This window comes from Felis catus, chromosome C1 (genome assembly GCF_018350175.1).
Source record: "Felis catus isolate Fca126 chromosome C1, F.catus_Fca126_mat1.0, whole genome shotgun sequence".
Lineage (NCBI taxonomy): Eukaryota > Metazoa > Chordata > Mammalia > Carnivora > Felidae > Felis > Felis catus.
Window position 1 is genome coordinate 102,431,315 of NC_058375.1, and position 20,905 is coordinate 102,452,219.

Below are 20,905 nucleotides of genomic sequence, written 5' to 3' on the forward strand. Positions count from 1 at the left end.
AGGTTTGCAACTATGCAATCCCACATTTTATACAATTGCATTGAAAATATATTTCCTTCGTGGTTTAAGTATTGCAAATAATGTTTTTAAGAATAAAATAATCCCCATGAACCAAAGTTATGAAAACAAGTAACTGGGAAAGGAAGGAGGGAGGAAGAAAGGGAGGGGAGTGAAAGGAAAGGGAAATACAGGAGTCTTTGCTATATGTATCTTGTCATCTTTAAGCATCTGAAACAAATATGATAAAAATTAACATTTTATAATATAAAATTATAATTATATGCTATAACTTTTATATTAGGTGTTTATACATTTCTGTCAGTTATTATACATTTTATTGAAGTACAATTTACCTAAAGTGCACAAATCTTAAGCATATTCTAAACAAAATTTTACATATGTATACGTTCATGTGATCACCACCCAAGTCAAGATGTTTTAAGACTCCATAAAGATTTTTCTTGCCCTCTTCTCAGTCAAGACCCTTCTCCCAGAAAAATATTCACTCTTCTGATCCCCATTTGCCACTGGTTTATTTTTCGTGAAATTCTATAATGGAATCATACAGAATGTATTCTTTTGTCTGGCTTAATTTCCTCAACATTATGTCAGCAATTCTCCATATTGTTGCATGGTTTTCTTTTTAAAAATTTCTGTGTAGTATTCCATTGAAAGGAGGTACCATAATTTGTCCATCCTACTGCTGATGCTCGTCTTAATTTTGGGTGCTCAAAGCCAAGGTGGTGAAGAAACACACCAGTAGATCAGGAAAATAAATTAAGTCAGGATTACCAATACATAATTCCTGCCTTGACACATCAATAGCAGGCTGCCATTAGAACTTTCTTAGAAACGTTAGAGCTGTAGGGAGAATGTTTTGGATAAGGATGTGTTGGCACCTGCAGGTACTCTCTTACTTTCTCTACCAACTTTCCCACCCCAGAAAGCTGACATGTATCAATGGATCAAATTCAACAGCCTCCTGTATTTTCAGACTTCCATTTGGCTCCAGCAGATAGAAAGTCTGGGTGGTGGGGCACCTGGGTGGCTCAGTCAGTTGGGTGTCCAATTCTTGTTTTTGGTTCAGGCTGTAATCTCACAGTCATGGAATTGAGCCCTGGGTCAGGCTCTGTGCTGGGCATGGAGCCCCTTAGGGCTTGCGCTCTCTCTCTCTCTCTCTCTCTCTCTCTCTCTCTCTCTCTGCCCCGACCCCACTTGTGCACTCTTGAGAGAGGGAGAGGGAGGAAGGAAAGAAGGAAGGAGGGAAGAAAGGAGGGAAGAAGAGAAAGAAGGAAGGAGGGAAAGAAGGAAGGAAGGAGGAAGAAGAAGGAAGGAGAAAAAAGGAAGGAAGGAAGGGAGGGAGGGAGGAAGGAGGGAAGGAAAGGAGAGAGGGAGGGAGGGAAGGAAGGGAGGGAGGAAACGAAGGAAGGGATGAAGGAAGGGAGGGAAGGAGGAAATGAAGGAAGGAAGGGAGGGAGGAAGGAGGAAAGGAAGGGAGGGAGGAAAGGAAAGAAGGAAGGAAGGGAGGGAGGGAGGGAAGGAAAGAAGGAAGGGAGGGAGGGAGGAAAGGAAGGAAGGGAGAAAGGAAGGGAAAAAGGGAGGGAGGGAAGGAAGGGAGGGAGGGAGGAAACAAAGGAAGGGATGAAGGGAAGGAGGAAATGAAGGAAGGGAGGGAGGAAGGAAGGGAGGGAGGAAGGAAAGGAGGGAGGGAGGAAAGGAAGGAAGGTAGGAAGGAAGGGAGGGAAGGAGGGAGGGAGGGAGGAAGGGAGGGAGGAAGGGAGGGAGGGAAGGAAGGAAGGAAGGGAGGAAGGAAGTGTGGGCAGAAATGGGGTGGGGAATGAGGTCAGAGTACTCATTCCCTGGCGTCCTTGTTGTCAAGGAGCCTTGGGGCTCACTGACTCCCTAACTGAAGCATAGCTCTTCTTGAGGTAACTTGCTCTACACTTTTTCCAAGGTTCTGGTAGCCTCCTCTGGTCTCATCCCTTTGTATCCAGCAGTCATAGCTCTGCTGGGACTAGCCAGTGCTTTCTGCACCGCTCCTTAGAGTTCCCCTACACCTCACACATGCACACTTCCTCAGTAGTCCTTTTGTAAATAAGCCCCTCTTGAGTTATCCTCATTTGAGTTTGCTCCCACTTGGCAGGCAGACTTGACTGCTGTCATTGTTCTCGACGTGTTTTGCTAAGCCTAAGGCAAAGAAAGAAAAGTTGTATTTTCTCTGTTTGACACATTCACATGCCTACACTTCCTCACCTACTCACATACTTCACATACACCCTCTCCCTCTTCAGGACTTTTGCAAGCACCTGATTCACATTTCATGTTTATTTTTATTTATGATTTTTTATTTTTTTATGGTGAAAACTTTTATATTTAGATTTAGCCAGCTGGACTCAGTTTAGATGATCCCAATTTTGTTGGCAACATCCAAAGCATCATAGTCAGGAGCCAATCAAACATATGCTTTCTTTCCTCCATCGGGCCTGATCAGAGTGTTGACCTTAGTCATGTCAATGTCATAGAGCTTCTTCACAGCCTGTTTGATCTGGTGCTTATTGGCCTTGGCATCCACAATGAACCCAAGTGTGTTGTTGTCTTCTGTTCTCTTCATGGCTGACTCTGCAGTCAGGGGGAACTTGATGATGGCATAGTGGTCAAGCTTGTTTCTCCGAGAGGCACTCTTTTGAGGATATTTGGGCTGCCTTCGGAGATGCAGTACCTTGGGCCGTCGGAATGTAGGTGATGTGCGGATCTTCTTTTTTTGTATGACTATGGACGCCTTTCAGCACTACTTTCTTGGCCTTCAAAGCTTTGGCTTTGGCTTTGGGAGGGACAGGGGCTTCCTTTTTCACCTTTGGCGCCATCTTCGTGAAAGGGGTCATTTCATTTTTAAAATACGGTCAGGCAGATGAGGAGATCGAGCCCTGCTGGCCCAGGGCAGTGTGTATTGGGAGAGCTTGCAGAAGCAGAGGCAGTAAGGGAGCTCAGTTCTCCCATTGCCCATCACATCCTGGACTGTGTGCAGGCATTAAGGATGGTTGTTGTATTCATCATGCTCTGAAAGGGGAACTCAGCCCCCTCTCCTTGGGCTATGAGGCTTCTTAGCTGTGGGACTGAGGGAAGCACCAGTCTCACCCCTGGCCTGACTGTGGCCTGGTGTCCAAGTCTACTGTCCCAGCTGTGTGATGTGGCAGGCCTTGGCCTCCAGCCCTGCCCTCCCTCTTTGGAGATCATAGTTGGGAGAACCCTGGATCCCCCCGCCACAATCAAGGGTGAGGTTTTTAGGCTTGCGATTGCAGTGGTAGGATGTGGAGAGCAAGCTAGTGGCCTGCAGCTCAGATCCAGAAAGCAGGTTTCCAGCAAGTTAGCTCCTAAATAGTCTGAAGAGGCCAGTCCAGCTCTGAGATGCCAGCCTGCAGAGGACCAGACTTAGGCAAATCATTCCTTAGCTCTCAAATTCATTTTCCTGTTATGCTATTATAAAGCCTAACATGAAGACTCAAATGTGTTTTATATGAAATTAGAAAGCTGTCAGGCTAACCAATATGTGCTGTCAGTTGTGTTAAAATATATTTGTGCAGATTTTGAATAAACCTCCTTCATCTATTCAATTGAAGCATATCCTAAGATTTCCAGTCATTTAAGCAAGTATTTCTACCACTTAGAATTATATATGTATGAATCAAAGTTTCTGCAAAGCAGGGGTGCCTGGGTGGCTGTCCGTTAAGCATCTGACTTCAGCTCAGGTCATGATCTCGCGGTTCATGAGGTTGGGCCTTGCCTTGGGCTCTGTGCTGACAGGTCAGAGCCTGGAGACTGCTATGGATTCTGTGTCTCCCTCTCCCTCTCTCTGTCTCAAAAAGAAATATACTTAAAAAGTTTCTGCAAAACTAACAGAATATGGAAATAAGCTCAATGCTGAGGTTGACACAAGACTGGTCATGACATAAGCATCACCAATGTCAAATACTTGTGTTCAAACGTCTCCCTGATGGACTTTCACAAGTAAATGTATAAAGGAACTTGGTAACATATTTATAGGCAAAATACTACTTTAGAATTGTATAAAGTTCTGTGGGAGATGCAGGAGAGAAGCATCCAAGGAAGAGACTTCAAAAGGGAAGGGCTGGAGAAGGTGCAAGGCCTTAGGACATGTTTACACAGCTGAATGAGGCTGCGGCTGGTAAGGGACACCTAGAGCCATTAACATGGTCCAGGGCTGGATCCTCCTTCACAGCTGACCCTTCCTAGTGTTACAGAAACCAATTAACTCGAAATTCAACCTTGAAAAGCTAAACCATTAGATTGATTAACACACTTACTTAGCTGACTTTATGCACATAGTCTTTAGCAATTATCCTTCCTAATAAAAAAGAAGCTTCATTCTGGAGTCAGGGCCTCATTCCGACTCAAGTATGAGGACCTTCACTTAACTGCATTTTGTTTGTGGACTCATCTTTTGCAACTCTGGCCATACTCCCTGCAACAAAGTTCTATACAAATTTAATTTGAGGAATAATATTGAAAACTAATGGTTTAGGTAACAGCACTATCAATATTATCAGTTACATCCCACTTTTCAATTCTGGCCTTAGCAAACACTCTCCATTTCCACTGGAAGGTACCTTGTCCTCAGTAAGTGTCTGTTTGCCACTAACTAATGCACAGAAAAGTGATTGTCTTGTGGTGCTTCCTATTTGACAGAAGTTTTTCCTCAAAAGCATTTATTTGCAATCTGCTTGGGAGAATGAAAAAAAGAAGCCTAGTGCTTGGCTTTGTGGGATTCAGAATGAAGAGAAAATTATTTCATTCTCAGCCTATCATGACATCACAAAGGAGGTCACTGCAAGACCAGGGACGCTGGAATGGAAAATAAAAACTGCAATGTCACAGAGCTTGACATGTAATCTTTTTTTATTTTGTGATAAAAATGCTTTCATATAAATTTCATCTTAACTACTTTAGAATGAAAATTTGAAAAGTAAAAACAGTTTGCATTTTCCTTACTATGTATAGTTAGGAATATGCAGTCATTTTTCTGGTTACTGGGTTTCTCATACAAACATATAGTATCACTTTTAAGAGAAATGTACACAAGGAAGGAGCCGTAGTACCAGTTACAAGTGGGAGCGTCAGGTCATATAGTTGTGTCCTCTCAAATAGTCATCATACATTCAATGTGTTGGTTAAAATCCAAACTGCCTGCCCACAAAATATTATACCTTTGGTTCTTTTCTATGCCAGAACTGTGTACCAGCGACCGCAATAAGATGGTATAGCAGGCTTGCGCATCATGGCTGACTGCTTACATCAAAGTCTTTAACTCTCTTTTACACGTTTCTCTCCCTCACCATCATGTAAGTCAGAAAATGATGCTTAACACAAAACAGAAGAAACAAACAGAAGAATCTATCCCCAAAGGCAGACGGAAGAGGAGTCAAAAGAAAAATTTATAAAAATAAAAACAAACCAAAATTGGGGAGAGGGTGACCTATACATGGCATAAAAGACGTGTCCTATAAAACTTAGTCTCTAATTCAGAACCCAAATAAGAAAGTGATTCTCCATCTCACCTTCACTTTTATTAGGTACTATACAACTGAAGGGTTCTTTAAATCTAAGGGATTGATAAATGCTTGAAAGGCAGTGTTTTCCTCCTCATCACTGAAGCCCGTAGTCTGTAATGGCAGCTTTCACATTCCCTTTCCCAAAACCCAAAGGATCCCAAGAAGGAAAAAGAAGCAAGTTAGGCCTAAATTGTGGTTGGGGAAGGAGGAGGCAATAGAGGATCCAAGCTGTTGGGTCAGAGGCTGATACTTTCAGAAAGTGGGGATGAAACAGGATGACAGGGGCAGATGTGGTGAGGTCCACAGTGGCCCACACAGAGAGGTTCTCCCCATCTGTGAATTAACAAATGGGCCCAAGGACAGAGAGTCACTGTTCAGAAGATAAAATGTTACCTGCTATGAAAGGGCTGGTAAGAGTTGCCACATGAGAGAATACAGTTTGCTGGGGCAGTACTAATTATTTCTGTTGATGAGCTTGGGCAGGACTAAAAAAAAAATTTGTAGACTGCCATGCTAACAGACACTCAGGGGTTCCATACGGGGCCACAAACAGATAAATCACGTTAAGTGGAATGCTCTGACGGGTACTCCTAGCCAAGGCAGTAATGAAGACTACCATTCAAACAGAGTAGGCAATTCACCTGTTACTATCTACAAAATGCCCCAGCAGAACTAATTTCCCAGGTGTCATGACATCACAGCACCGGGCAGAGATGACAGTGTGGCCACAGGATCCACTATTGGATGACTCAGGGACAAGAGGAAGAAAACGATATTCCTATTTCTAGTGTTGACTAGAATGCTTCTGCCCTTGACAGAGTGTCACAGAAGGTGCCAAGACCACAAATACAGAGAGCCGACTCAAGTAAAATATAACCATAATCTGAGCATGAGAATGACAAAGACAGTCTTTAATTGTCCATCATTATCTACAAGGCAACTCAGGGAAAGGAAAATGTCCACAGTAAGTTTCTATGTTAGTTGCCTGAAAGGGAACGCCACGACTGCCTCAAAACAAAAGGAATGGTAGCAAAAAATAGCAAAGGCTGCCTCATAGTTCCAACCTTTGTACGGGGCTGGCTTGGATCCCAGAAAACTAGGTTAGCTTTCTATTTCCTGCACTTGAACACAGAAAAATCCATGCGTTCGGTGAGAACCTACTTGGGTGCACCGATAACTCAGACTGCACGCACAGTGAAGGGCTGGTGAGCAGGCCTGCGGTCAGAAACAGCCTCAGGAAGCAGAGACTGCAATCCCTCCGCAAAAGGAACCTGGCTGGCACGGGGTCCCTCGAGCCAAACAGAGTTCAGCTCTGAGTGGCGAGGAAGCATCGTTTGAGACATTTTCTTCTATGGAAGGAAAGTCTCAACAACTAAGGCTAGCTTTCCCTGCTGGATGAGTGAGTGAAGTAGGCCAGGGGTTCTGAGATCTGGGAACAAATGTGTTTTGCACAGGCCGTCAATGGAATGCTGGGAGAGAAGGAAAGGGACTTGTTAGTGGATAACCACTTCTCACATGGGTTAGCTTATCTCTTGGTCATTCCAACATTCCACATCTTTGTCTGTTTCTTGTTTGTTTGTTTGTTTATTTGTTTTAAGGGGCTCATAGTACCTGCACTGCCAATGATAAAACTTCCCACTGACTAGGCCCACAAATGGGAAAACAACCAATTCTTATCCTTCTTCCTGGTAAGGTTTATGTAAAGCCCTGCATGCAGGCAAGAGAACTAAGGTGCAGTCTCTTGAAAAGGACTTCTGTCTCCAAAATGGGTTCAAAGAAAAATGTCTTGCTCCCCTTCCTCTTCTAGGAATGACATTATGTAGGAGACTGCAATGAATCCGTTTTCTAAAGAAACATACTTGAAAGGTGTATGCTGAGAACCATAACCGAAGCAAACCCTGTGATATTCCTGGGGACACTGGGAGAAGAGGGGAAAGGAGGCTGAAATTGCTTTTCAGAGCAGGAATGATTAAAAGCACGTTGCCCTATACCATGCTGGGGGTGTGGGGGGAGTACAACCACAGAGAGGTGCAAAAATTAAAGCACCAAATGAAGTCAGAAGAATTTCCAAGTAAGAGAAGATGAGATAAGTCAACTTGGGCAGAATTCCAAGATACAATTCCCAACAGGACTGTACGTAAAATCTTCTCATGGATATGGCAGAAGCCCCCAGGGCTTAAAATGCAGTCCAGGCTGCAAGAATTTCTGGGCTACAACAGGCATCCATTCTTTTCTCCAAAGAGAAAAGAGTAAATGTGGCCCCAAGTCTTGTATTCATCTTGAGTTTCCACAAACTTGGCTTGATGGGTAAGAGACTGAAAGGAACCATGTTCCTCCCACCCCAAATCCTGCAGATACCCAGTGAAGCTGACAAAATTGCTTCTTGCATTATCTAAAAGATAAAAGCATCTTCTTCCTCCTGCTTCCAGAAGCTGATTCCAGAGATTTCTTCATTTCTCTCCCGGATGACCTTCATTTGTTCCTCAGCAGCATTTACAATAGGCAGTTCTGTCCCTACACTGGAGGCAGACTCTTTCATGCATACACCTGCATGTTGCTGCGCGGTGGCTCAGACATGTGTGTTCCAGGTCCCCGCTGACCTCCTCCAGCACCCCCAGGGGTAGGGCTGGTGGTCACATCTGACCAGTCAGAAGCAGAGTGGGGTGATGAACTTGACCACTGGTCAGGAGACTCTGGGGATGGTGTCAGGTAGGGATGCTCACCCTGGAGGTGACCACTGTGACTGGGTGTTCGCTCAGCAGCATTTGAGGAAGCATAACTATGCTGTGAAGGTGGTGTGGGATACTTGCCCACAGAGGCTGGGAAAGGATGATAGGCTGGGAGAATGGTCTGAGCAACCTGCCCATCCTGCTGGGGCATCATGGCAGTGGGAAAAGCCATATTAGGCAAACGAGCCATTTCTGGAATCTGGTACATGGTGGGCACAGGGCCTGCAACAGGTGGGGGGCAGTTGGACTGAGGCTGGGGAGTCCCTGCTGGTTGGGAAATACTGCCTTTGGGGATTAGCTGGAAAGTCACAATGGGGGGCAAGGGCTCCCGAGGGGTAGTTATATGCTTCCCTTCAGGTGGTCTGCTCTGGGGAGCTATGCCAGGGTGCGTGCCCTCAGCTGGAGCCAGAACCATACTAAACATCTCATTGTACTGGGTCTCATTCATCTCCATGCGGTTCATCCAATCTGCTGGAACAGTGACTGGATGGAGCCTGCCCAAGCTCCCCGTACTACCACTGCCTGGGGGAACAATGTGGTGGTGGGATAGCAGCTGGCTCACTGAGGGAAGCACAGTGTTGGCCCCGTGAGCCAAAGGCTGCATTTCATGCAGGTTAGAGAAGGACAGTGCATGCTGTGCATGGACTGGGGCAGGGGGTGCAGCAGTGGCCAACATAGGGTTGGGTGAGGCCTGTAAGATTCCAGGGGATGTAATCATTGGAGAGGATGTGGTGTCAGAAACATATGTGTGAGGAGACTCTAAGGAATCAACTGGGGATAAAGTCACTGAACTCTCAGACAGCTGACCCTTGTCACTCAGAGACTTCTTCCTCCTACTACCCTTGGCATCCTTGGCCTCCTTGGCAAGGTTAGGGAGGCTAGTGGGCATGGCACTCTTGGTATTGGGCCGTCTAGGCTTCTTGCCCATTGGGGTGTGCTTTAGGCTGAGGAAAGATCTGTTGGGCCCACAGATGACAGGTGAGAGGGCAGAAGTCAGCACAGTGCCTGGAGGGCTCGGTGTCACATTGTACTCGTCTAGGAGGCGCACGATGTCATGGTGCATGCGGTCCCGAGCCACATCCCGGGGAAGACGATCCATGTGGTCTGTGATATCCCGATTGGCAAAATGGTCTAACAGGATCTTGGCTGCTTCATAGCTTCCCTCCCGGGCAGCAAGAAACAGAGGTGTCTCTTCCTACAGAGAAGACCCACATAGCACATGAAAATTAGTAACACCCTTGATCATATGTCAGTGTTTCTCAAACTTTTTGTTATTATCAACCCCTTAGACATTATTTCCCTAACTGCCTCCCCATATGAAATTTTACTAGCACAGATAAAATGTCTATCTACCTAGGTACTGAATGTATATCTGTAGCTTAAAAAAAATTTTTTTTTTTATGGGGTGCCTGAGTGGGTCAGTCAGTTAAGTGTCTGACTTCGGCTCAGGTCATGATCTCACGGTTTGCGAGTTTGGGCCCTGCGTCAGGCTCTGTGCTGACAGCTCAGAGCCTGGAGCCTGCTTAGGATTCTGTGTCTTCCTCTCTCTATCCCTCCCCGACTAGTGCTCTGTCTCTCTGTCTCTCAAAAATAAATAAATGTAAAAGAGAAAATTAAAAAAATATAAATAAATAAAAATTTATTTATTTATTTTGAAAGATGGGGGGGGGGGGAGGGCAGAGAGAGAGAGGGAGACAGAGAATCCCAAGCAGGCTGTGTGCTGTCAGCATGGACAACGTACTCAAAGATCACACAAAAAGAGTAAGATCATTCTACCCTTCCTCAACAGTCAATTTTGCCCCATTGAGGGCGATGTCTCCTTAGTTGGGAATGTGTGAAATAAAGCATTCTCCTGAGCCAGAGATTTGCTTAAAAGAGCACTGAGCTTATCAAAATAGGGTCCTAAGAGGAAAAGGACTTCTTAGAAATAAGAGAAGTAGGAGGGCAAGAACCTAAAGCAGAAAAATAAGGGGAAGCAGAAGCAACAGGAAACAAAACATGTTTAAGAAAGAATTAAAATTAGAGAAAAGAGGAAATACACAAGAGAAGAGAAGTATGACCCAAAACCCAGAGGAAGAAAAGCAACCAGGAAAATACCATGGTGTCTAAGAACAGAAAACAAGAGCCACAGCAAAGAAAATGAACAAGAACAAGAGAAAAGCAAGTGAGCATGAAGAGAACAGAGAACAGGAGAAAGGACGATGTCAAAGAGAAAGGCAAAAAGGCTACACTGAAGTTATTTACAGGACAGCCTGATCCAGACTGAGTACTGTGTAGGCAGAGGACTCGCCTCCTGACACATCCCTGGATAACCCAATACCTTCCCCTCAAACTCTTTGGATCCAGCTGTTGTCCACGCTGCCTCCCTCTTTGTCTATACTCATCACAAGAAGAGCTATAGGAGAAAAGGGAAGGCTTCGTAATCTGAGGCACTGCTAGGTCTGCCCAGACTGTACCTTGTTGTCTTGCATGTCTCGGTTGGCCCCGTTTTTCAACAGCAAAAGGGTTGCCTCCACGTTATTGACAGCAGCTGCCCAGTGAAGAGCGGATTTTCCTGCAGGGAGAAACATTTTTATAAGCAGACAGAGTAGAGGAACATGTCCTCTTCCCAGTATAAGGAAGCATCATGACTTATATAAGGAAGCCTTGAACTTCCCAGGGAGAAGCAAGCCAGTTGTCAGTGACAGCCTGTGGAAAAAAACCAAAGTATTATCTTCCTTTTCCTGTTCTAGAAATACTTTAATACAGGCTGCCTAGCATTAGAAAGACATGTAGGTAAAAAGATCATTTGTCTAGGGTACCCACATCTTCCGCATGGTAGAATCCCATACTGAGGACAATAATCTATCTACTTATCACACCAGAATGTCTATTTAAGATGTTGCTCATAATCCCTCCCTAGTGAGGACAAGCTCACTAGTCCTCATATCCAGAGTGGAACCTACAGAGGCAAGCCTTTCATAGACTGGCTTTGAGTTCCAAAAACCCTCACTAAAAATCCCTTCCTATCTTCGCCTATGGACTTCCCACTGGCTTAGTTCTCTGGACTTAAAATGTTGAAAGAAGAATAAATGAATGATAGAATCTTCATTGGATTCAAATCTGAGATGGTTCTTTAAAGATCACATAATGATTTTCCCCCTTAGAGGCACGCTTTGCAGGCGAGAATCTGGCTCCCTGCCTCTCGGCCCTACCATGGTCGTCTACTGCATTCACATCTGCTTGGCAGTTGATCAGTTCTGCCACCATTCCCTCCACAGCCAGGCGGGCGGCCAGGATCAGTGGTGTAGTGCCATCGTTCATCCTGGCGTCCAGATCAGTTACTCGGTTGCGGATCAGAATCTACAAGATGAGAAAGTACAGAAAAGATAGTCAACTAGATAAAAGAAAATAATGAAGTTAAAAGAAGAAACAAGAGCATGAGAGCTGAGGCAACCCTGTAAGTTCCTGGAGGGCAGGGAATGCTTGTTGTCTTTGTGCCCATGATTCTATCATCCTCAATCAATAAATGCTGAATGAATGCATGAATGAATGAAGGAACAAAGGGTGCTAGGGGACGCCATCTCATGGAGAGTGATGTCTTCTGCTTTCTAAAGAAAGGAGTAAGTGGGAAAATATCATAACCTCAGTTGTGGTGTATATAGTTTAAGATTAATCAGAATGCTTCCAGTTTCCTCACAAGGGTAAAATAAAAGGAATACACAGTGAATTCATGTCAAAAAAAACCACCAAGGAGCAGCTGGAAGCCCATATGGCCAGATAAATCTACAGGGAGAAGCTGATACTAGTCAAGAACTTCATAACAGGTATCACTCCCATCTGATCTATTCATTTGGGAGGCATTTGGGCACATCAAAATGAACAGTGACGAAGAATCAGAAAACTGGTGGGATCTGCTGTAAGCTCTGTCGCTACCTGGCTGTTCTGGTTAGGTCAGTTTTCTGCTGCTCTTTTCCTGCTTTCCCATCCGACAAGCAGGACTCCACCATCCTGGATCCACCAGATCCACCATCCGCCCTATTTTCTCAGAGAATTACCGAAGGAGCATAATTGGGTATTAAGTGCCTTAGCAAAGAGAAACCATTATAGATCTATAGGGAATCAGCTCTGTTCTTTACCTGGAAGACCCCCTGGGCATCAGCTGCCACTGCAGCATGGAGAGGGCAGCGGCCCATGTTGTCCTGGGCGTTGGCGTCTGCACCTGCATCCAGGAGACGCTTGGCGGCATCAGCCCTTGAGTAGCGCGCTGCAAGGTGCAGAGCCATCTCACCAGTCCGGTCTGTCTGGGCCTGCAGGCTGGCACCCTGGTAGACCAAGTCTGTGATGATGTTGGCAGAAGAGTCCTCTCCATCTTCATCTTCATCACTCATATCTGAGCTGCCGCCTCGGAGGGAAGCCAGCATCAGTGGGGTGCACCCATCTATAAGAACGGAATTTTCCAAAAAATATTTAAGGAGGAGGACATTAATGTTCAATGAACCCAGTGGCTGGAAGCGTTCTGTTTGAATAAAGTTATTCTTATGGGGAAAAAACCCTCTGAGCTTCTTGTGGTAATGGGCAATTCGTTTTACATTTGCCACCTGTTTTTCCTCTGATAGATAATGCCCTTTATGGGAAAATAAGAGTGTTTTTAAGCTAGGGCTCTTCTCTAAGTTAAGCAAGCCTTCCTGTTTGAGTTCCTAAGTGCTATGTTATTTTAAATTGGGCAACATTTAAAAATATCCAGTATTAACAATAATATGCACTAAGGTATCAATTAAAGTAATTTTCTATCCTTCTGCTTTGGGATATTATTTCTCTATCCCATTAAACTCTTTCCCATGTAATCAGCCTATCTATTCCCAAGCATGCTGTAGGTGAGGCAATATAAAATCCTTCCCTCTTCTTACAGAAGTTTACATGTTCTGCATGTCTGTATTCCCTAAGTGTTCATTTCCTCATGCTAATTTAGTCTGTGCAATTGGCAGGGGGCAGATCACCGAGGCACATCACAGAGCCAAGGGCAGGCAGGGCAGGTTTGGAAAGTGGGTGTGTGCTGACCTGGGCCACGGACATTCACATCCAACACATCCACCTCCTGCTCTGCCTGTGGAGGAGTGAGTGCCAGCGATGGCGTCCTGCGGATATCTGCAGCCTCAAGGTGCTGCTGTGTCCATGGACGTCGATCAATGGCATCATCTTCTTCTGAGAGCAAAGCCTCATCTTCAGCCTGACAAGAAAACAACGCTCTGTGTTGACCTGGCCCACCATTAGGAGCTGCGGACAAGGAAGCAGTTGTAGTCTCCTCCTATTCTACCTGCCAGGGTGTCATCCACACTGCCTTCCTGCTGCTGCCGGATGTGATTCCTGTCACCCTCTCCTGTGCCATCTGTACCATTCTCCCGACCTCCCCATTCCAAACTCCAGGCTTCAGCCTTAATATACCATCTATTTCACCTACCAAATACGCTATCTAGATACAGAGCCCCAAAACACCATTTCCTTGCTTCTGGACTTCTGCCTGGGTTGTCCCCTGTGCCTGCCGTATCTTTTCCCAATTCTTTGTCTGACTAACTCCTACCTACCCTTCAAATACAACGGGACTTTAATTCCTCTTGTGGGTTCGAAAATACCCTCTGCTTACCTCTACTTAACTGACTCTGTGTTAAGTGCTCACAAGGCACTATATAACAGTCTCTACCACGAGAAGGTAATAAGGTTCATGAGAACAGGAAACAAGCCTTGTTCAATACCACCTCCCTGTACTCAATACAATGCCCAGCACATAGCAAACACCCAAGAAAATATTTGCTGGGCAGTAACTATTACTATAATTTAAAAGGCAGCTACCTTTTATTGAATATTTACTACATGATAGAAAATGGGTAAGATGCTTCACATATATATATTTAATCTTTGAAACAACTCCCTATTTTACAGATAAGGATAATGAGGTACAAAGAGGTTAAGTTTTCCAGCTACTAACTAGCAGAGTTTTGGACTTGAATCCAGTTCTGATTGTAACTAAGCAATGTTCTGAACCATCATGCTGTACTCCATGTCTATATTCCTCAAGCATTCATCCCCTCAAGCTGCTTTAGAATACTCATGGATATATGCATATCCCAGCCATGTATAGCTATGGATGGACTGTCTCCCTTTTCACATCAGCTTCAGCCCAATCTACCTCTTACTTTATGGTTCTAGTTTCCTGTGCTCAAGATGCAGAACCTCCAAACTCAATGGTCGTTGGCTTTCTTCCTTCCTGAAGGGGGAGTATCCAGAGAAGATAAGGGGGAGAGCTAGTCATAAAGGAAACTGCTATTTACACACATCATTCCTTATTCAGCTACCATCAGCATGATTCTTAAGGAAGGAATCATGTTTGTTTTATTATTTTTGATAAAGAGTTATTTTTTTAGGTTTATTTATTTTTTTATTTAGAGAGACAGAGAGAGAGAGAGCGCGTGCGCATGCAAATGGGGCAGGGGCAGAGAGAAAGTGAGAGAGAGACTCCCAAGCAGACTCCACACCGCCAGCATAGAGCCCGATGTGGGGCTCAAACTCCATGAGATCATGACCTGAGCTGAAATCAAGAGTCAGATGCTTAACTGACTGAGCCACCCAGGCGCCTCTAAAGAGTTCTTACTGAAACACATATGGAGGTAACCCAAGGCCATCAATGACCTAATGATTCTTGCCTTTCATGACAACCTGGGGTAGCCATTGCCTGGGCAGCACATAAAGACTATCACCCTTTTCACCCATTCAGGACACTCTAGATAGCAAAGGACAGAAATTTGATGTGACCAGACAGTGGCTGATAATAGTAGATCTACCATGGCCAGCTTACCTTGGCTTTCTTTGGCTGGGGCCCTTCATCATCAACCCAATGTTCACTTGTTCCAGAACCAATTAGGTTAGCCTCTGAGACTTGCACTGAGAGATTTCTGATAGGACAAGATTATGAAGGGGAAAAACAAGAGCAGAGGTTATGTCATAAACTCATATAGTGGTTTTCAATACTTTTTCCATGGCTATCCTCAAAGACTTTCAGGAGCCTTGGCCCACAAAGGATGGGCAGTATCTTCCATCCCACTGCCCGAGTAAACATCTTTTCCTTTCCTGTGGATCAAGAGCTTACGACAAAAGGGTGCCTCAACATATAAGCCAAGCACCACTGCTTTAATATATACAGAATAGAAGCATCCAGACTCTGTTAGTTCATAGTCGCTCAGCAGGCACTCAGAATCATGGTTAGGTGTGACAATGTGGTGTGGCCAGAGCTCAAAATTTAAAATCATAATTCAACAAGATTTCCTTTCTCCTCTATCCCTGCTATTACTACTGTGAATAGTGGCGTGTTGGCAAACCGTCTTACTTCAGCCCCACGGCATCCTGTCCCACTGGCTCACGGCGCTTGTGATTGCTGGAGTCTCGGCGAAGGGTGAAACCTTCAGGCAGCCAGAGGGAGCCATGCTTACGCTTTCGTTTCGCCATGATAACTCCCAGCAAGATAATAAACAGGATAATGACAACGGCAACAGCAAGTAGATAGAGAAGCTGAGTACCTTTTCGAGTCAGAGATTCACCTGGAAGTGCAGGGAGACAGGGAATGTGCTGAATAAACCTCTCAATCTTAGCATAAAATTCATTTAGAGGGCATTGACTGATTGACCTCACTGGCACTGAAAAACAGAGCTGCACACTGAAAAGTGTGCCCTTTTCTCACTGGCCCCAAGTGACGTCTCCCCTGCCCCAAACTCTTCCTTTAACACCAGTGCTACTCACTGACGACGGACACAAGAGGGTAGGACAAGGTCCCCTGGATGGCGTGAGAGGCCAGAAGAGCTGCTGCTGCATCCGTGTTCTTGAAACACTGGTCTGAATCTTGAACACACTGGCGGTTGTCAATTTCCAGAAACACCTTAGAGCTGTAGGATGCCAAGGGGAAATGGTGAGTAAAACAGAGGGTGCCAGTCAAGCAAGTGAAGTTAGAAAGGACTGCATGAGCCTTCCTTCCTCACATCAGCACTGGGCTCTCCTATCTCTGTGATGAGGCCATCAAAAGATCTCAGAAATTAGATCCTGTCCTTTTAGATCCTAAATACGAGTTCCCACCGGACTATGTCTCACCTTCCTTGGTCTGGCTGAGTTTGCGCCTTCTGACTTAGGCAATGCAAGTCAAAGGGAGGACACTGGGTAAAGCGGATCCCTATTCTCCGTGGTCTCTGCATCTGCATCTGAGGTAGCTATACAGTTGAAACTTGTGGGATACAGCAACAAATAGTGGGGTGCAATGACAGAACAATTCAAGATTATTACAGAGAGCCTTCTGTTATAAATGCATGGCCTTGAACAGAACGCAATGATTAACATAAAAAGAATGGTCAGTAGTAAAGGGATTTGAGGCAACCCTGGCAAAAGGTTACACATTCTGGCATTTGAGGAGGCCGTCCTGACATCCCACCTTCTGCTTGCTCCAGCCCGCCTTTCAGGATACCAAGACCAAGGAAAACCTTACCCTTACACATACGTACTGGCATCACGGGTTTACTGTACTTGGTGGCTGTTCTACTTGCCTGAGCTCTGCATTCTTATAGGTTCAGTTATGACTTCCTCTGTGCATCAGAGTACTTAGCTTTATAAACTTTAAGAAGTTCAGAAACCAAAAACCTACCCAACCACCTCCTGTTCTTGGTCACCAGGAAGGGACCTGCGTATCATCCTCTGCTTCTTCATGGCAGCCGACTTCTCACCATAATAGGGGTAGACCATGAGTACCCCCTGGGAGTCCCGTTTAATCTGCAGGTTGGTACGGAGCAGGGTGCCCAGTGCCCGCAAAAAGCTGCGGGCATCCTGGAGAAGCTGCTCTGGGGGCATGAGCACCACTATAACCAGGGTCCCCTCCGCCAGGTTCTCCGGCCGGTCAGCAGCACAGTCCAACCCATCCCAGCCACACTCCTCACTGTTGCATCCCTGGTCACAGTGGTTGTCTTTGAAGTGGTCTGCACAGTATTTGTCATACCTAGGCAGGGGGAGGCAGAAGAGGAGGAGAACAAGGGAAGGGCTCAGAATAGACTGCAGTGCTATTTGGTTTTCTGCCTGGAACTACTGTGGCTTTTCCCGCCTATCTTCTGTAGCCCAGATCAGGACCCCTCATTGAGTCTCCCATCCTGACAGCACAGAGTACATATCCCATCTATGCCACTCAATATGAGCACCCTCCAAAGGAGAAACAACACTGTGCTCGCTATGCTGCACGGGCTTACAGCCGCCCAGGCAGCTGGTAATCTTTGTAAGTCAGCTTTGTAAGCAAAGCTGCATGCCTGAAACAAATTAACCAGGTGCATGCTTCCTCTTTTTTTTTTTTTTTATCCGCTGTCCCTGCTGCGGTAAGAATGAGCTTTTGGGAAAAAAAAAGGGGGGGCCTCCAGGAACCGGGTACAGAGCCCTGAGCCATCAGGGCTCCACAGAGGACCCTGTCGATATGGCCCATTTCCTCCCCAAACAAGACTGAATCCTAGCTCTGGAAGGCAGGTGGGAGAGTAGCCCAGTAGCCCAGACAAGATACCAGATTTAAACTGTACAGCCTCTTTCAATACTGGGAAAAGGAAATCGAGTCCCCAAACCTAAATGATGCACAAACTATTTCATCCTCACTCTCCTCCCCACTCTCACCCCTTGATAGTGGTTATGCCATTGGTACCACCTGCCACACTGGCTCAACAAAGAGCTTGGGAGTAAGCAACAGCTGTATGTGCTCTGGCAGTTCTCCAACCTCCCAGGTCTCAGTTTCCTCACCTGTGAAAGACCTGTTAACAGTACCTACACCTCATTAAGGTTGTTGAGAGTTGACTGGGGTTAAATTAAATGGGATTGCTAAAAGGAAAGTTGCTATGTAAACCATAAAGCACCCTGTAACTGCCACAGAGACGACGAGGAGGGTTAAGTGGCCTGGTCTAGCTTATGCTTCCTCATAAGTCTAGAAGGGGAAACTCTGTCTGAGGGAAAGGAATGGGGTGAACAGATAGAGGTACAGACCTTTCCATCCATCCTGCAGGCAGGTTATGTGAGAGGCTGCCTGAGAGTGGGGTAACACCACTTCCAAAAGTTATTTCCCCTAGGAGGTCGTGAGAGCAGCAGGTGAGAAGGCAGAGAGAGGCAGAGAGAGGGTGGCTGTGCATGAGCATTCCTGGACCTCTGTCAGCAAGGGAGAACACAGGGCAGCGTGCGACGGGGCAAGGCTGACACCCGGAAGAGGGCCTCGGGGCGCCAGTCTGAAAAGCAGAGGCAGCTTGGGCTGAAGCCCTGGAGTGGTTAGGAGCAAGAACGAGGAACCGAGGTGTGTTAGTGACAGTCTCCCTCAGCTTCTGGGGCCCCTGGACCCTTACTTGCACGTCTTGCTGTTCCCTTGGCATTCAAAGTTGTCAAAAAGGCACTCGGCCGTGTTACACAGCTCATCACACTGGTTGTTGATGTAATCCCAGCAGGGAAGTGGGGAAGAGCAGTTGGCCCAGGGGTTCTCCATGGTCAGGGAACAGTCACCCCCATCCCACTGGCAGGCATGGCTGTTGCATGCCTCATCGCAGACGCCGTCCCGAGCTTTGTCGGCACAATACTGGCTCAGACAGGTGGCAGGAGGGGTGCTGGTGGGGGCCGTGTAAAGCTCACAGTGGCTGCCCCAGAATGGTGGAGAACACTGGCAGAAGTAATAAGGAGGCTGGCGTTGAGGGTAGCAGCTACCCCCATGCTGGCAGGGGCTACTGGCACAGCCTGACTCGCAGTCCTGGGGGTTGGGGCAGAAGCAGCGGGGTCCTGAGGCCGTGTGCACACACTGCTCCCCTCTCCTGCACTTCACTTGTCCACAGCTGCTCTGGCATCTTGCCCCGGAGAATCCCTGTTGAGATTAGTGAACAGATGAGGACAGCAGGCCTGGTGTTCCCTCCCAATCCCTTCTCTGCCCCACCTCTAGAAAGATAAAGACTAGGCACATGGCTAAGATCCCTCCACGTAGCCTCCTGTACCGCATCCTGGGAAGAGGCCTCTTCAAGAGGTCCCACGGGATGAGTGAAGACTTCTCTCACTTTAAGAGCTCACTTCTAGAAAATAAGTCCACTGGGCATGGGGGGGACTGAGGTGGCATTGTACCTATAAGCACCTTCCTTAACGTCATTAGACCACTCATATAATGGCTTTATGGTGGAAGAAGTTACTTCAGGAATCTGGGGAGTCTCACAGGCTATCTGTGCCATTTTGTTCCTATACTTCCTGTTAAGTGAGGCCAAGGGGACAGCACAGGTTTCCTTTTGGTTTGTCCTCACACATAGTGATCTCTGTTTTAGGGAGGGTTTCAGCCTCTGGCAGTGGCAAAAGAGTTTGCACAGCAAACGGCTAAAAATAGGCTTCCTCCTAGTGTAATAGGCAGCTTGCTCCCAAGTAGTCCCTGCTAAGGAGCAGCATTCCCAACCAACTCTGCCCCAATCTGGGGGCAAGACTACCCCCCAGCACAGGACCCAGAGGTCAGAGACACAAGTCTTGTTTTCATGGGAACGTTCCACCGCTTCCTGTGGATTTCTCTAAGTGCTTCTGAAGACTGAGTCACAGATCAGGGAGTTCACTGTTTCCGGGAGTTTCTTAATAGCTTTTACACGGGAAACCCCAGCACTTTTTGGTGAAGGAGCTAAAATTAAGAAATCTCCCCACCAAGAAAGTTCCAGAAGGAGCTTGGAAAAACCAGGTTTAATCTCAGCTTTGTCCATACTGTGTGAAAGAGAGCAGGCCCCTTCGATAGGCAACGTGGCACTTACCGGGGGACAACGACAAATGAAACCATCGGGCATGTTGCTGGCCACAGCACAAGTCCCCCCATTCAGGCAAGGCATATGCGGACACACATCGACGAAAGTTTCACAGTGACGACCTCAAAGTAGAAAATGAAAAGGAGTTTTAAAAGGCAATATACTGAGCAGGGTGCTGCTGGGATGGGAGCTAGCCGAAGGGTGAGGGATGGGGCAAGAGGTGTGAGCTCAGTCCTAAGGCCAAAGGAAAAGATGAGGGAAACACTCCCTGGACCCCCACGCGACTGGCTCACCCCTGGCTCAGGCCAGTACCCCTTCTGTCTTGCCTATACAATAGGTACACAAGGCACAGATTCCCAAAGAGACTCACAAAACAAGATGGGCATAGCCATGAAAAATCTCTCCAATCTGACCAAAAGAAACAGAAAAGGACACCTCAGCTTTTTTTTTTTCCTTTGAAGATAACTTTAGCTTTCACAAGCCAAAAGAAATATTTACCAAAACTGTTCACTGCATTTTGTTAAAACTGTCAACTTCACAGAAGAGGCTACACCAGACCAACGCATTCAAGTGCTGATTTGTGGCTTAAGAGAATTTTCATCCATAATATCTCTTTTCAATCACTTCCTAGCCTTTCTGGAATTTGATCAGCACTGCTTTAAAATACAGCTTAATATTTCTAGAGTTCATTTCTTCTAGAAACAGTTCTAAAACAGATGGCATCTCGAGACCACTGCTGTATGATAAAGTGAACTAAGCAACTGAAATCAAGGGGGGGGGGAACACCTGGAGGCCCAGCAGGAGGTGGGCCTCATGTGGCCTGAAGTCA

At 46.2% G+C, this 20,905-nt stretch overlaps 1 protein-coding gene and 1 pseudogene across 2 annotated transcripts in view; both read right to left on the reverse strand.

Moving 5' to 3' along the window:
- Positions 1-1,729: 1,729 nt before the first annotated feature.
- On the reverse strand, positions 1,730-4,756 carry LOC109502571 (annotated as a pseudogene).
- A 140-nt stretch (positions 4,757-4,896) lies between these two features.
- Positions 4,897-20,905, reverse strand: part of NOTCH2 (notch receptor 2) — a 164,448-nt gene continuing 148,439 nt past the window's right edge. For both annotated transcript variants that reach the window (XM_011285094.4, XM_019837710.3), the window contains exons 24-34: positions 20,086-20,198; positions 18,670-19,175; positions 16,956-17,303; positions 16,067-16,209; positions 15,657-15,867; positions 15,129-15,225; positions 13,337-13,505; positions 12,415-12,716; positions 11,491-11,638; positions 10,753-10,850; positions 4,897-9,491 (exon numbers count right to left, since the gene is read on the reverse strand). In XM_011285094.4, the coding sequence (XP_011283396.1) occupies positions 8,103-9,491; positions 10,753-10,850; positions 11,491-11,638; positions 12,415-12,716; positions 13,337-13,505; positions 15,129-15,225; positions 15,657-15,867; positions 16,067-16,209; positions 16,956-17,303; positions 18,670-19,175; positions 20,086-20,198 (3,524 nt within the window). In that variant the 3' untranslated portion in view covers positions 4,897-8,102. The remainder of the gene's footprint in view (positions 9,492-10,752; positions 10,851-11,490; positions 11,639-12,414; positions 12,717-13,336; positions 13,506-15,128; positions 15,226-15,656; positions 15,868-16,066; positions 16,210-16,955; positions 17,304-18,669; positions 19,176-20,085; positions 20,199-20,905) is intronic.